Raw genomic sequence first — 15,801 nt, 5'->3', positions numbered from 1 at the left:
ATCTCTAAATGGAGACTGAGTGTATTCAGTCAACTTTTTTGAGAAGTTTGTAAAGGAAAAAGAAAGCAGTAGTGGAGGAGGGTGCTAGGTTGTGGGACTTTGGTGTTGTTTTAAATAAGAAGATTAAGTATAAATGCTGATAGGAAGAATCTTGGTGAGAGGAGGAGCCTAGACATACACATGAGAGAAAATGTAATTGATGGTTGAAGTTTCTTGAAAGAACCTGAAGATGGGAAGATCTTTTTTTTTTTTTTAAGATTTTATTTATTTATTTGACAGAGAGAGAGAGACAGCCAGCGAGAGAGGGAACACAAGCAGGGGGAGTGGGAGAGGAAGAAGCAGGCTCCCAGCAGAGGAGCCTGATGCGGGGCTCGATCCCAGGACCCCGGGATCACGCCCTGAACCGAAGGCAGACGCTTAACGACTGCGCCACCCAGGCACCCCAGAAGATGGGAAGATCTTAAAACAGACGAAGTATTCATGTGGCTCCTTTCCTCTAAAAGTTACTTTTTATGAACTCTTAGCCTGCATGATAAGTGGGGACGTTAAATGGTAAATGTAATTCTTTTAAATTTCTTGACTGTTGTTAGTTTTCTCTGAGCCTTTGTGCTTCCCGTATGAAGTGAGTATTTGGGTGATACTTTGAAGTGTGGACTCCTTGTTTGCTATCAAGTAAATAGTTTTTTTGAAGTTGCATACTTGTTTGATACGAGGTGCTTCAGGTTTTTATATGTTTCATCTTAACCAGATTCTTTTATATCGTTTTTATAGCTTTAGTGAAATTCTATTTCTGTTTTCGGTTGGCAAGTTAGAATCATCCTTAGCTAACTTTTGGAAGTTGACTATTGTTTTGAGCTTTTCATATTTTACGTGATGTAAATAGAACCATGTCAAATATAGTTTCTTTTTTTAGTCCTCATGATATTTGACTTTAGTCTGAAGAAAGCAGCATTGTTCATTTATGCTTCTGACTTTTGCATGAAACAGCTTGTTTCTCTACAAGATGTCAGTTAAATTCACTCACTGTAAAATGGACACTAGACTGAAACTCTTGAGTCACTTAAATGAGTAATAAAAGTATTCTTAAGTTTGGGGCACTTGGGTGGCTCAGTCGGTTAAGTGTCCGACTCTTGATTTTAGCTCAGGTCATGATTTCAGGGTTGTGAGATTGAGCCCTGTGTCGGGATCTGTGCTGGGCATGAGCCTGGTTGGGATTCTCTCTCTCCTTCTCCCACTCCTCCACCCTCTCTCTAATTAAAAAAAAAGAAAGTATTCTTAAGTTTTCTGAAGTTTCAGAAGCTTGCAGTATAGTAAGGAGACAAAATGCAATAGAGTGATACAGATTCTGTGTTATTGGTTTCTCAAAACTGTGGTCATAAGAGAGGAGTGGCCAACAATTGATCCTTTAAAAGCAAATCATGTTGGAAACCCCACATGATCTAGTTCCTTTCCTTCTCCAGCTTCATCTCTTGACATTTTTCCTTTCCAACACATGGGACTTTTTGGTTTCTTAAACTGTGTCATGTCTTTTTTGTCTCGGGGCCATTCCAAATATTGTTCCTACTGCCTGGAAAGCTCTTTCTTGCCCACCTGTATTCATCCTTTAGCTCTTAGATTTCATGACACTTTCCTCTCCACTACCCAGATTTGATGAATTTCCTTCTGTTACATGCTTCTGTGGCATTTTCCTTTTTTTCCCCTTAATTATTTTCATCCTACTTGTAATATTTGTGGAATATCAACCTTCTGAGTAAACCTTTAGATTTCTTTAGTGTGGGGGCCATGTTTCTTTTCACTGCCATAACCCCAATGCTTAGTACTTTTCATTCCTACTACATGCATGGTACTCGGCAGATATCTGTTAAACAAGTGGGTGGCATGGGTCAGATTGAGGAAGAGGTTTTTCATGAGTGTGGAAGAACAGTCTGACGTGACACCAAGGAGGTTGCTGAAATATCTTACCTGCGCTGTTGAGAATGCAGGGTGGGGTAAAATGCTTTATCTGTAGACAAATGTGAGGAAGTCTCGTCCTTTCCTCCGAGTTTGATAACAGTCAAGATGTGTGGGTTAAATGGCATTCTCTAAAGAAGTTAAAGTGCATCGAAGTTAATGGAACAGAGGCTGTAAAGAGGCTAGAATTGAGGTGAGAAAGCCAAGTGCCTTGTGATGAAATTCTGAGAGAGGATAGGGATGATATAAATGGTGGCTGAGTTTGAATATTATGAGAGGCATTATGTGAATGCCTGTTAGAGGCTTTCAGAGGTTTGAGAGAGAGAGAGAGAGAGAGATTTAATTTCCAGATCTGTCACTGAATGACCTTGGACTGTTTTCTATAGTCTGTGTGATACTGTTTCTTCATCAGTAAAATAGATACATACTTTTTTTCCCCACACTTTAAAAACTTTATATAAAAAAACTCATTTGTTTCTAAAAGCATTAACAAGAGAGAAAGAAAAACAGAAAAAGGTATGGAGCAGAAGATATGCCCCTTAGTAGTGTTCGGTGGGGAGGTGGAATTTTGGTTCCCTGGAATTGAATGTTTAGTGTTTTTATAAACAAAAAAGAAAAAAAATGTTAATGGTCCCCAAAAGCCCATGGCTGTTCTGTTACACATACCCCACTGAGAAAAAGAGCACCAGGAAAAGAGCAGAATTGGACGAGAGAAACCTGAGAGCGGAGCCAGGTCCAAATGGAGGCAGTTTCCCTGTGCCGTATGTTCTTAGGGTCACAGAGAGGAAAAGGCTCTTTTTTTTTTTTTTTTCCAGGAAAGGGGTGGGAAGAAATAGGAGGGGGGGGGGGAAAGGGTAAATAAGGGATTTTAATGCATAGGGGAAGGGGTAGGGGGGTGGTACATTGTGCACTTTTCTCCTACCCTGTGGCCTCAATATATAAAGGAGGGGGGACAGAGAAGTATAAAGTATAAAGATTTCCAGTTGCATTGAACAGAGCTTTAGGTTAAGGGGAGGAGTAAAAGGCAAATAAGAGGATTGTGGGTTGTGATAGAGACTGAAGATAAGATGTGGAAAACAATACGGTCCTTGGCCCACATAGAAGGAACACAGAAAATGGTAGGTATGATTAGTAACTATTAATTGCCTTCATGGTCACCCCTGCCTCCCCTCCATAGAAGTCTATAACTTTAGCTTCTGGTTTAAAGGTATTTTTTGCTCTCAAGTGTTCTGGAACTTCAGAGGAGAAATGGTCTCAGGTAGTTGGGGAATAGGATTAATTCTCTCCACTGATGCTCATCTTTATGTAATCAACAGTGTTTTTGGAAGCTTCGGGCTTCAAAGAGTAGAATTGAATATAATCTCTAGAGCTGTAGTTCTCAAAGCTGTGTATTGGGAGCCCTGTAGACCTTTAAAAATACAGGTTTTTGGCCTCTCCTCAGACTCACTGATTCAGAATCTCTTGGGGTGGAGCCTGAGCATTTCAGTTTTTAATATTATCTAGGTGATTCTCCTAGAGCTGCTTGAGACAGTAGGCTCGGGAGACAGGAACTCTAGCTGTTTGGAGGAGGGCATTAAGTAGCTGCTCTGAAACTCACTTGCCGTGGGAACGATTGGGAATGTACATGTGGGTTATTTGGGAAGGAATTAACTTTATAGGCTTAAAGACTAGCTACAGAGGTTAAGTAGAGGGAGTAATGATTTTAAAGTATTATATTTAAAAGCCATTTAAATATAAAGAATGTTTTCTGTGTGTCCCTATTTGCTATGGATTAAACAGCAGCTATGATGACTTTATGAGTAAAGGTACATTTTGAGTGAAGGTACATGTTATGCTGGCATGTCAAGACTAATAGTTTGTACGTTATCCTTAATACTAGTTCACATCATGTGCCCACATTTTAAAAAAAGAAGCCAAGCATATTCTCATAATGTGTTTAAATAAATGTGTATTTGTGCTTGTGTGTTTTGTGTGTCTTGGGTGTGTGTGTGTGTGTGTTGTATATCTCATTCATCATGGTAAGGGTCTTTCTGAGTTTTCAGAGAATTTTTATTATGTTGTAGGTTTATTCATACCATTTTTAGATTTAGAAAAATTAATCATAAGCACGTTTGGTATAAATATGAATAGTAGATATAAAAATAGGGAAACTAAAGGTGAGAAACGGAGGAGAGGAAGTCAGATAAGAGAATACTATGGAAAACAGAAAAGGAGTAAGTAAAAGGAAAAAATATCGTAGTAGAAAATGGGAGGTAAATGGGGGAAAAGAGGAAAATATCCTAGTATTTGAAGAGAATATAACAAATTTGGTTTTTAGCAAATGAATTTTAGCGAATTTCTCTAATTTTAAGAAGATTTTCTTAAGTAAAACTGTACTAGTGAAAGGACCAGAGATGATAATAGAGAAAAGTATTAGGAAACCCACCTCCCCTTTCAGCTCACTTTAGCTTGTAGGATTTTAGAAGGAATGGTATGGTATGGGTTTTAGGAAAAAGAATACATTGTTGACTGATTGAATTAATCAAATATGATCTAGGACAGTGTGCCTAGATTTCTGGCTTCTTACTGTCTGTTAGAGACTCTCGGCATGTTGGAGTCTTTGTCACTAAGTTTCATGGTCAGTTAGATAGAGTTCAGGTCTGTTGATGGCACTCAGCAGTATCACCATACTTGCAGAATCAGGGAACTTGATTGCTAACAAAGTATTCGTAACAAGGTAGATGTGTTTGTCAAGTTGTAGCCTGGTAGTTAATGGTACCCCTCTGTTAATTCCCACAAAGAATCTGTTTAGATGGGGCCACTCCATTCCTCTCTAAGAAACACTAAGACTTTATATGAGGTTGAAGCCATGGGTCTAGGAGTTAGTTAATCTTTGCTCTTGGTGAGTAGCTGGGAGAAATGTCTTCCCTTTCTGAGTAGTTTCTGCTGTTCACGGGCTCTAGATGGTAATGTTTTACTGTTCCACTTTAATGTTCATTACTTTGTTCATGTCCAGAGTGAATAAATGAACCTCCAATACAGTTTATACATAATTCTTGTACTTTTTTTTTTTTTAAGATTTTATTTATTTATTCGACAGAGATAGAGACAGCCAGCGAGAGAGGGAACACAAGCAGGGGGAGTGGGAGAGGAAGAAGCAGGCTCATAGCGGAGGAGCCTGATGTGGGGCTCGATTCCGCAACTCTGGGATCACGCCCTGAGCCGAAGGCAGATGCTTAACTGCTGTGCCACCCAGGCGCCCCAGTACTTTTTTTTTTTTTTTTTTTTTGCCTAATCATAGTAAGGCTTTTATTTGGTTATATAGACAAAGCAAAAGCATTGTCTTTTGCTCCAGTCATCTGATTCATTGCACATTAATGATGATATGCTTTTATCAAATGACTCCCCTTGTTTCCGTGGCATCATATATTTAATTTATTATATGGTCACCTGTAGCCCTCTTCTTTACACTGTTATTATCAGCAAGGTCAATTATGCTTTTTGGGTGTGTGGCTTGTAGTTTCTTTCACCATATGTTCTTACAGGCTTCTTGCAAAATAGTATATGAATTTCATTTCCTTGTTTTACATTTTTTTTTTCCTGGCTTACTAGCCTAGTGATGTTTGTTAATTGTGTTCCTTTTCCTGTTTTTTTGGTTTTTTTTTAAAGATTTTATTTATTTGAGAGAGAGAGCATGTATGCGCCTGTGAGAGCGATGTAGTCCTTAAGGACCATACAACGTTGAGGAGAGACTGATACACATGAGCTATTTGTAACGTTATAAATTTACCACATTGTATGCTATCTGTTTATGTGTGTCACTACATTGTGAGCATTAAGTGCTCAAGGAATGTTCATTGAATGAATGATTGAATGAATGGTGTGTGTGTGTGTGTGTGTGTGTGTGTCTAATGATAAGGGCTCTAAAAAGTTAACAGAGTACGGGACACCTGGGTGCTTAGTCGGTTAAGCATCTGCCTTCAGCTCCGGTCATGATCCCAGGGTCCTGGCATTGAGTCCCGCATTGGGCTCCCTGTTCAGTGGAGAGCGTACTTCTCCCTCCGCCTGCTGCTCCTTCTGGTTGTGCTCTCTCTCTGACAAATAAATAAAAAAAATATTTTAAAAAGTTAACAGAGTGCTATTGGGGAAACAGATGAAGTAGTAATTCTGTTAAGAAACAGTTGGGGAAAGATTTATAGTAGATGGCATTAACATTTTGACTTGAAGATTATTATTGCCAGAGAAAATTTAGGAAAAGAAGATAAGGAGGTAATGAAAATTTCTGCATGTTTAGGGAATGCACTCTAGCTATGGCCTTTTGACAAGAACAACTGGTATACAGTAAAGATAGCAAGGGGGTAAAGACTAAATTAAGGTTGTGGAGGATCCCAAGTTCCATCATGCTAAGGAATTTGGAATTTTATCCCATAGGTGATAGTCATTGAAGAGCTATAAAAGCAGAATTGCTAGGTTCTGTTTTCGAAAAGATAATTGTGGTTGCAGTATGGAGAATGAATTAGGGACAGAATAATTTAGGAAACTTTTACCACAATTTAGGTTAAAAATAATGCTCTGAACAGAGGTAAGGGGGAGAGAGAGAGGAACAGAGAAGTTAAAAATATCTGGAAAATTTTTTTTCAACAGCTTTATGGAGATCTATTTTATGAGAGAAACATCTTAAAGATAGTATTGACTTGGTAACTCAGTGAATGATGGTGAGGGAGAGGCAGAAATGTCAAAGGTAAACTGGATGCATGACAACCCCATTTGCTAAGAGAAAAAGGAATGATTTTGAATATAGACAATAATGAATTTGGTTCTGAACTTGGTAAATTTGAAGTGCCAGTGGGATTTGGAGGTGGACTATCTAATAGACTGAAAACTTGGGTCCAGAGAAAGACCTAGGACAGAAATGGGATGATATTTAGGAAGTGGTTTGAAACCATGAAAGTGTGTGAGATTGCCTGGGAAGAAGGCGCTAGGAAAGAAGAGGCCTAAGAACAGAACCTTTGGAAATGTTACCGTTGATGAATTGGGCAAAAGTAGAGAAGTAAGCCATCAGTTAAGGGAAAAAAAAACAAGAGGATAAGGAAAGTAGGACAGATATGTTTTATTGATCCCGAGAGTAGTGAGTGTTTCAAGATGAAAGCTTAAAACCCCAAATGTAATAGAGTTATACCCAACTGGAAAATTGTGTTAATACAAAGGTATATTTCCTAGATTTTCTGGACAGATGGACTATATATGTATACATATAGTTATATGTATACAATGTTTCATATGTATATAATGTTTAAACTTAGTTTTAAGACCTTCGTAAAAACAAACTTGTAAATCAGGAAAAATAATTTTTTAGACTTTAGAAAATAATGGACTTTTTGGGTCCTGGGTGGCTCAGTTGGTTGAGCATCAGACTCTTGATTTCTGCTCAGGTCATGATCCCAGTATTGTGAGATCAAGCCCCACAGGCTCTATGCTGAGTGTGGAGCCTGCTTGAGATTCTCTCTGTCTGCCTGTGTCCCTCCTTCCCCACTTATGCTCTCTTTCTGTCTCTCCAAAAAAAAAAAAAAAAAAGAAAAGAAAGTAAATGAAAGAAAGTACGGACTTTTTAGTCAAAGGACTGTTTATAAGAAAATGAATTTGAAGGATAAAGGGAAATTTTCTCAGTGGATTTAAAAAAAAAATGTTTTCTGGTAACCAGAGATAACCCTCTCTCAAAAGAATTGTCTCAGAAATTGTCATTGAAATTTTCTGTATTTTCTTTCTCTTTTATTAAACAATGTATTTAACACATTTTTTCTATAGTATATTTGAAATATATTTCACATATATTTCTCTTAATAACTTATTTCCTGTCTGTGAGTTAGAGCCTTGAAATCAAGGATTTCATGGGGTTCTCTTTTTTTTTGTAGGATTTTGTCCCTTTTTCCCTTAAATAAAGAGAAATAAAAGAAAGTTTGTTGTAAGACTTAGAGAGATCTCAAGAAATGCAGGGGCAGAAAATGAGGTAGTGGTATTATGGGAACTGGAAAATGGCTAAAAACAAGGCCACTTTTTCCTTTTTTGGGGAAGCTACATGAATCTCATTTGTTTTTCTTTGATCTTCATCTTGCTTATCATCATGATTTTTCAACTTGACTCCTCACAGCTCATTGACTCAGTTGCTTAACATTCCATTCTAAAATTCTTAGATCTCTTCTTGCCAGGGACTGGATAGGCCACTCTTGAGTTAGTTCTTCACTCCTTCAATCAGCTGTAGCGGGGGCGAGGGGTTGTGGATGGGAATGGGGAGGTTTGTTCTTCAGAGAGGGGGCTATGGTTGGGCAGACAAGTGATTGACATTTGTAATACATTCATACACAATTTCATTTAATAAATCTTTTTGGGAACATTATGAACATTATTTATAATGTTCCCATTATTTTATGTGTGTGTGTGTGTGTATAGTTGCCACACAATGTTATGCTAGTTTCAGGTATACAACATAGTGATTCGACAAAGGAACATTTTAAAGGTATACTTTGAGATTATTTGTTTTGTGCTGAATAGAAAGGATTGCCCTTTGTATTTTGGAAAATGTTGAGAGTCCAAGGAGGACATACATGATAAACATTGAGTTTGGGATAGTGGTTATTACTTCTGGTTGGTGGGAGATGGATATGAGTAGAGGTACACAGGGGACTTCAGCCAAATTTCAGTAGTTTATTTCTTAAACTGAGAGATGTGTACATAAGTGTGTATTATTATTTCTTATACCTTTTGGTATGCCGTAACGGTAGTATCTTAAGACACAGTAAAGAAGAAAGTCTACTTTGTGGATGATTGACAGTCACTTAAATTTAGACTTTCACAGGTAACAAGTCTCAGAAAATAAAGCAGTCTGACAGACTATTGCAAATTTGTTAACCCTTTCCTGAATGTCATAGTTATTGACAGTATGGTTTTTAAATGCTCTAATAATACAATTCATAAAATAACTTTTAAAATGTTAACTTAATGAGATGCTCTGGTCTAACTCTCAGAAGCATTTATAAGAAAACCGTGGCCATCTGCCATTGTACAAATGGAAGGTTGTGACAAACTTATTATTAGATAACAGAATACTTAACTTCTATGAACATGGTATGCTGATGCCATTAGGGCTCCTGATGCAAAATAGTCTCTGTCCCTTCTTTCTTCTTCATACCAAACATGTAGTAGGCATGTCCTAATTAATATGGTGTCTTTAAGGATATACTCTCAAGAAGCTTTAACAGGTCTCTACCAGTAGAATTAATGTTTCCTTTTGTGATAATCATACATGTATTATGGTATTGTCCAGATTATTATGTTTCTCAGTTATGTATGTGTTCACCTCACCTACTTGATTACTGGATTGCTTTGAGAACGTCATGAAGGCCATGATTCTGTCTCTGAAAACATGTACACAGATGATACATACAAAATTTTACATATAATTTCAGAGAGTTTATAAATTCCTTGAATCTCACTCATGGATCCCTAGGTTAAGAATACTTATACTAGATGGTGAGGTTGGAGAGTCAGTCAGGGTCATTTCATCTTCCTTTTCTGTAACACACAATACTTTGCACAAGTAGGTGCTCAAAAAATGTTAGCACTAGGTATTGATATGCAAGTTTATTCTCCCTATTCTTAGTCTTTTCTTTTTTTAAGGAATTTATTTGTTTGTTTATTAGAGAGAGAGAGTATGAGAGAGCACAAGCAGGAAGAGTAGCAGAGGGAGAAGCAGGCTCACTGCTGAGCAGGGAACCCAATGTGGGATGCAGGATGTGAGATGCGGGGCTTGATCCCAGGACTCTGGGATCATGACCTGAGCCGAAGGCAGATGCTTAGCCGACTGAGCCACCCAAGTGCCCCTCCCTATTCTTAGTCTTAACAAAGATTATTACTCTGGATTGAAGAGTTCTAACTATTTTCTGTATACTGGATGCATCTAAAATAAAGTGTCCTGGAAAGCTTAGAATGGAAAGTATAGGGCAGGTATAATAGAATAAAGCAATACTTGCTTTTTATTAATAGCATACAAAATATAACTGAATACTAAAACATAGTTCTCTATGGACAATGATGGTGATTTTTATTGAAGAAATATAAAACCCACATGACGATGTAACAACCATGAACCTTTATGTACTAAATAATCCTGTCAAGCTGTATAAACATTAATTTATAGAAATATGAAGAGGAGACAACAAGTAGTTATGGTAGTTTTTTGTCTGCCTTTCTTAATTCTTTTTTTTTTTTTTTTTAAGATTTTATTTATTTGACAGAGACAGGGAACACAAGCAGGGGGAGTGGGAGAGGAAGAAGCAGGCTCCCAGTGGAGCAGGGAGCCCGATGCGGGGCTCGATCCCAGGACTCCGGAAACACGCCCTGGATGCTTAACAACTGAGCCACCCAGGAGCCCCTGCCTTTCTTAATTCTTGACAGATTAAGTAGGCAAAAGAGAATGCACAAATGTTCAGTAAATAATTCCAGAATTCCCATATGGCTATAGAATAAAGTTGTCATGTTGCCTATAAAACATTTAACTGGGAAGGTAGTTTCATTATTTCCCAATAAATATCTTGAATAAGTTAAATCTATTTGACAGTCATCTTAAAGTGGTTAGAAGAGGCATTTTGCAGATTGAGATTTATACTTTAAAGATAGTAAGAGTTTTGGGGCGCGTGGGTGGCTCAGTCATTAAGCGTCTGCCTTTGGCTCAGGGCGTGATCCCAGCGTTCTGGGATCGAGCCCCACATTAGGCTCCTCCGCTGGGAGCCTGCTTCTTCCTCTCCCGCTCCCCCTGCTTGTGTTCCCTTTCTTGCTGGCTGTCTCTCTCTCTGTCAAATAAATAAATAAAATCTTAAAAAAAAAAATATAGTAAGAGTTTTGACAGATTAGATTCTCTCCTTTCTATGAGGAGATTTTTTTCAATGTACTTTTTCCTCAATTTTTCTATTTTTATAGAAAATGGTGATAATTTATATATATTCTTACATAAAGTACTGCCCTACTTAAATAGTATCCCTAAGTCCAGCCTACATTTAATGGAAGAAAAATTAACCTTTCTTTCTTGAAGAAGGGAGTATTAGAGAATTCGTGAATATATTTAAAAACTACCACAAACATCCAGCAGTTAAGTAGGACACAAAAATGAAAATTTTTTACTTTTTACACAGAGTAAAAAAAGAAAATTAGAATAGAAGAGACTATGCAAAATAGCTTAATGATCGTATTAAGATTTGGGGAATAGGAATGAGTTTTCCCCTCCTGTATTTTCCAAACTTTCAGTGTTTTGTGAGTTTTATAACAGAATAATTCTATATTCAATAGTCTATATTCTATATGACTATTATCAAGCTGTCTAGTCAGCATAAGCAGATTATGATTTTTCTCTTTGAGTCATATATTTTTTTCTTTTTTTCTTTCATTTTTTTATTGTGATAAAATACACAGGGTAAAATGTACCACCTTAACCATTTTCAGTGTATAATTTAGTGGTATTAAGTACTAGCATTGTGCAGCCATCAACACCATCCATCTTGTATCACTTTCCATCTTGCAAAACTGAAATTCTGTACCCATTAAATGATAGCTCCCCATTTTCCCCTTCCCCAACTCTTGGCAACCACTATTTTACTTTTTTGTCCCTATTATTTTGACTACTCTAGATACCTTATGTAAGTGGAATCATATAGTATTCGTCTTTGTAACTGGCTTATTTCACTTAGTTGATGTCCTCACAGTTCATCTGTATTATAGAAAATGGCAAAATTTGCCTTTTAATGCTGAATAATATTCCACTGTATGTATATACCACGTTCTACTTACCTTGTCATCTGTTGATGGACATTTTCATTGCTTTCACTTTTTGACTATTGTCAACAATGCTGCTATGAACATGGGTGTACAGATGTCTCTTTGAGACCCTGTTTTCAATTCTTCTGTGCTGGATCATATGGTTAATTGTTTGTTTTTTTTTTTAAAGATTTTACTTATTTATTTGACAGAGAGAGAGACAGAGAGAGAGGGAACACAAGCGGGGGGAGTGGGAGTGGGAGAAGCAGGCTTCCCGCCGAGCAGGGAACCTGATGCAGGGCTCGATTCCAGGACCCTGGGATCATGACCTGAGCTGAAGGCAGACGCTTAACAGCTGAGCCACCCAGGTGCCCCGGTTAATTCTATTTTTAATTTTTTGAGGAACTGCCATACTGTTCCCATAGAGGCTTTATCATTTTACATTCCCATCAACAGTGCACAAGAGTTCCAGTTTCTCCACATCAACACTTGCTATTTTCTGTTGTTTTGTTTCTTTGTTTGTTTTTGATAACAGGCATCCTAGTTGATGTGAGGTGGTCGTGATAGATTTCTTAATGGTTTAATTTTCTAAGGAAAAATGAAGTTACTAGATTATAAGGGACTCCTAAGAGGGCATAAAGAAAACTTTTAGAGTTAACAAAATCCTATTCTGACTTTCATGAAAGTTAAGATAAATGAGAGTATTTTCTTTACTAATATTAGAATATTGATATTTAATGAATGCTGATGATATGATTGTAGGTAAATTGGCAGGATGAGGAGCAGCAAATCAAAAGAGGTGCCTTTACCAAATCCAAGGAACTCTCAAAGCAAGGATACTGTTCAAGGTATGATTTATTTTTTAAACTTTAGAACTTAGTGCCTTGTTTCGGTCATGTGTATACAATTCTGGGCTAATCAGTAAAGGAAAATTATACATATACTTTGATTTGTAAAAAGTGGATAATTTTTTAAGTTCAGTTTGTTTTAAATATGCAAGTTAACTCACCTTCAAAGGTGTCCTGTGGCAAACTGTTTTATAAAGGAAAACATAAAAGTCATTATATGTAAAATTAGTTTTACACAGTTTCTTGGAAATTCTGATTATTGTCAATAAATGGTATAGTATAGCTCCTAATACAGTTTTAGCCCTATCGTGCACAAATAAGAAAAAGAACAGTCTCATTGAACTATTTTTTTAAATGATGCATTAAACAGTCTCATTAAACTATTATAAATTAGGACATGATATATTTTAATGTTCATTGACAAACTAGAGTATATCTGGAGGAAGATGATTGGGTTTATGAGGGATCTAGAAATCATGTCACATGAGGAACATTTGGAGGGAATGAGATTGTTTATCCTAGAGAAGAATGATTTAAGGGAAAAAGGTGACCTTGTACTATTTGAAGGGCTGTTATCTGAAAGACTAGATTTTACCTTTGTTTCTACTGGTAGATTGAGGTCTGGAGTAGTTTTCTAATCTTTTCAACAACATAATTGTGAAATACACTACAATACAAAATTTTGTGTTCAAGTCAGTGGGGTAAATTGAGGTTACTGCTTATTGTCGGAGATGTCTGATGGGGCTATGAGTGGGGATGTTGTCCTAAGAACTAATAGGATCAGTGTCTAATACAACTCTAAACCATGTACTAGGAAGCTTGGCTTTATAGAATGGGAAAAGAACCATGTTTTGGTTCAGTATGATAAAGCATTCGCTGAGAAATAGTTCTGCCTAATAAAATGGCTCTCACACTTTTGAGTGCATTTAGGAGCTTTTTAAAATGCAGATTTTGAGGACTACTGTACAGATTCTGATTCAGTAAATATCAATATTCCCCAGCAGATATAACCACATCGTGGGATGCACTTTCTCAGACTAAGGCTGCTGTAAGTAGTTAGAGCTTCCATTTGTTTCTTTCTGGTTTAAAATTGATTTCCTGTTATGATTGAATAGATTAAATTTTTTTCTATAGTACTTTTCTCATAGATTTTAATTCTCATTAAAATCTAACAAAGATTTTAGTTAGAAGTTAAGTACCATATATTACAAAATGAGTGTTAATGATGACTATTAAACAGTAAAGGGATAATCAAGACACTGCTTTAGGTACCAGGAGCATTAACACTACGGCATATAAAATATTCAAGTAATTTGTGCTATTTATTCTCCTTTAATAAATTTGTTCATTTGGTATATGAAACGAAGATTTAAAACAAAATGATTTGGAAATATGGGGCTATGTCTTTGTAGAAGGCTCAGGGTCAGAGAGGAAATGAAAGGAATAGCTTCTTTAATGGACTAGGAGTTACCTCTTTTGTGGCAGTGATAGACTGTATTCTCTCAGTACTGCTGAGGAATGACCATGAGCAACCTGTTTTCATTTGTGTTCTGTGGAGTTTAGGAATCCAAATTTGGCAAGTGACGCATAGTCCTTTTGAAGGGAGATTCTGTCCTTCTTCTTTTCTTTTCTTTTTCATTTGCTCTCCAGGAAAATTACTCTCCTGATATGTCCTTTCTTGTTTTCTTTGTATCCTACCTGAATTTGAGTCACCTCTTTCTTTACTGTGTGAATATGGTATATTCTGTCCCCTAATCTTTTGAACTGGTATGAAAAGGCATCTGGAAAAGGTACATAATGTAGGGTCAAATACAACATTATAAGTTCTCCTTCTTCTACGTGAGCATTGTATATGTACAATGTAGGAATGGTTTTTATCCCCAGTTTAATTCAGAGTTAACCTAATTTAGAACTGAACTGTTAATAGTCGTTTTTCAAAACTATTGTGTTTTTAGAAATTATTTTTAAGGATGATGAGGGGCTTATAATATAAATGGAAGAAAAAGCCTGATACAGATTATGAAGATTTATTCCAATTTTGTGAGTACATTGTACCACAAAAATCTGAGAGAATATAAATCAGAATTTTACACAAAGTGTTTATCTCTGTGTGGTGGAATTTTGATGATTTTAATCTCATTTTTTATACCTTTTCTGTGTTTTCCAAGTTTTCTCTTATTTTCTCTTATAAGTATATAATTAGGGGAAAATGCTTTATTAAATAAGAACATTGGTGGTTTTACTGGAAGTTGACTTATATTGAAAGGTGTATGGAAGCCTGAGTTTTCTATCTTGTGAATTTTATCTTTATTGTGAAACTTATTTTATAGACATAAAACTATTAAAAAGTTGTAGTTGTTTGAACAGTTTTAAGTTTTAGTCCATCTGAATTGTTCTTTCCTAATTTGTGCCTGTAAAACGCACAGGATATATAGCGTAATGATGTGTGACATATAATGTCAGAAAATGTACTGCTTGCTTAAAAAAACTCAGCAATTAAAAAAATAGGTCAACAAGACAAATAGAAACTTTCTGATATTCTTCAGAATCTTTTTGATTTTCTCGTCCAAATTCGGGCAGCATTGTACCACTTGTTACTATAACTGAAGTAATAAGTAATGAAAACACTAATATTGCAAAAAGGCATTCCTGAGTTATTTTGAATTTAGAGACAGGTATTGGACAATATAATTTAAATAACTTTGTAAATTGGGGTGCCTGGCTGGCTCTGTCAGAAGAGCATGCAACTCTTGATCTTGGGGTTGTGAGTTCAAGCCCCACATTGGGCATAGAGCTTACATAAAAAAAAAAAAAAGAGGTAAAAAATAAAAAATTAACTATGTCAACCAGTGGTAGCTGGTTTTTTACAGAATTAACCTATTTGTTGTGATGGTGTTTAAACTTTAGCTGAGACACATTGAAAACAAATTAGAAGTAGCCCCTACAAGTACAGCTGTGTTTGATTCTGTCATGGATACCAAGAAATCTTCTGCAAGTGCTACCCGAAAAATAAGTAGAAAAGGTATGTATAAAGTTACTTCCAAAGATACAAATATATTAAATATAAATCTTGATGTTAGTTTTGTTTCAGCTTAATTTCTTTTTATAGTCCCTTATATTTGCTAGCTCTTTTGTTAGAGATGATACCTCATCAACATTTAGTTTTTTTGTCTTTGGTACCATGTAGTTATGAAGCAGCCTCATGTTCAGTGACTGTAGA

At 36.3% G+C, this 15,801-nt stretch overlaps 1 protein-coding gene across 4 annotated transcripts in view; it reads left to right on the top strand.

The window, feature by feature from the left end:
• The window catches only part of CEP350 (centrosomal protein 350), a 150,504-nt gene that overhangs the window by 11,129 nt on the left and 123,574 nt on the right, over positions 1 to 15,801 (top strand). For 2 of the 4 annotated variants that reach the window (XM_026509152.4, XM_044387852.3), the window contains exons 2-4: positions 12,496 to 12,581; positions 13,583 to 13,629; positions 15,489 to 15,603. In XM_026509152.4, coding sequence (XP_026364937.2) covers positions 12,509 to 12,581; positions 13,583 to 13,629; positions 15,489 to 15,603 — 235 coding nt within the window. In that variant the 5' untranslated portion in view covers positions 12,496 to 12,508. Of the gene's footprint in view, positions 1 to 12,494; positions 12,582 to 13,582; positions 13,630 to 15,488; positions 15,604 to 15,801 lie in introns of those variants that run through there. The other 2 variants (XM_044387853.3, XM_044387854.3) reach the window with 2 other exon arrangements.

This window comes from Ursus arctos, unplaced genomic scaffold (genome assembly GCF_023065955.2).
Source record: "Ursus arctos isolate Adak ecotype North America unplaced genomic scaffold, UrsArc2.0 scaffold_2, whole genome shotgun sequence".
Taxonomy (NCBI): Eukaryota; Metazoa; Chordata; class Mammalia; order Carnivora; family Ursidae; genus Ursus; species Ursus arctos.
This window is presented reverse-complemented; position numbering and strand designations above follow the sequence as displayed.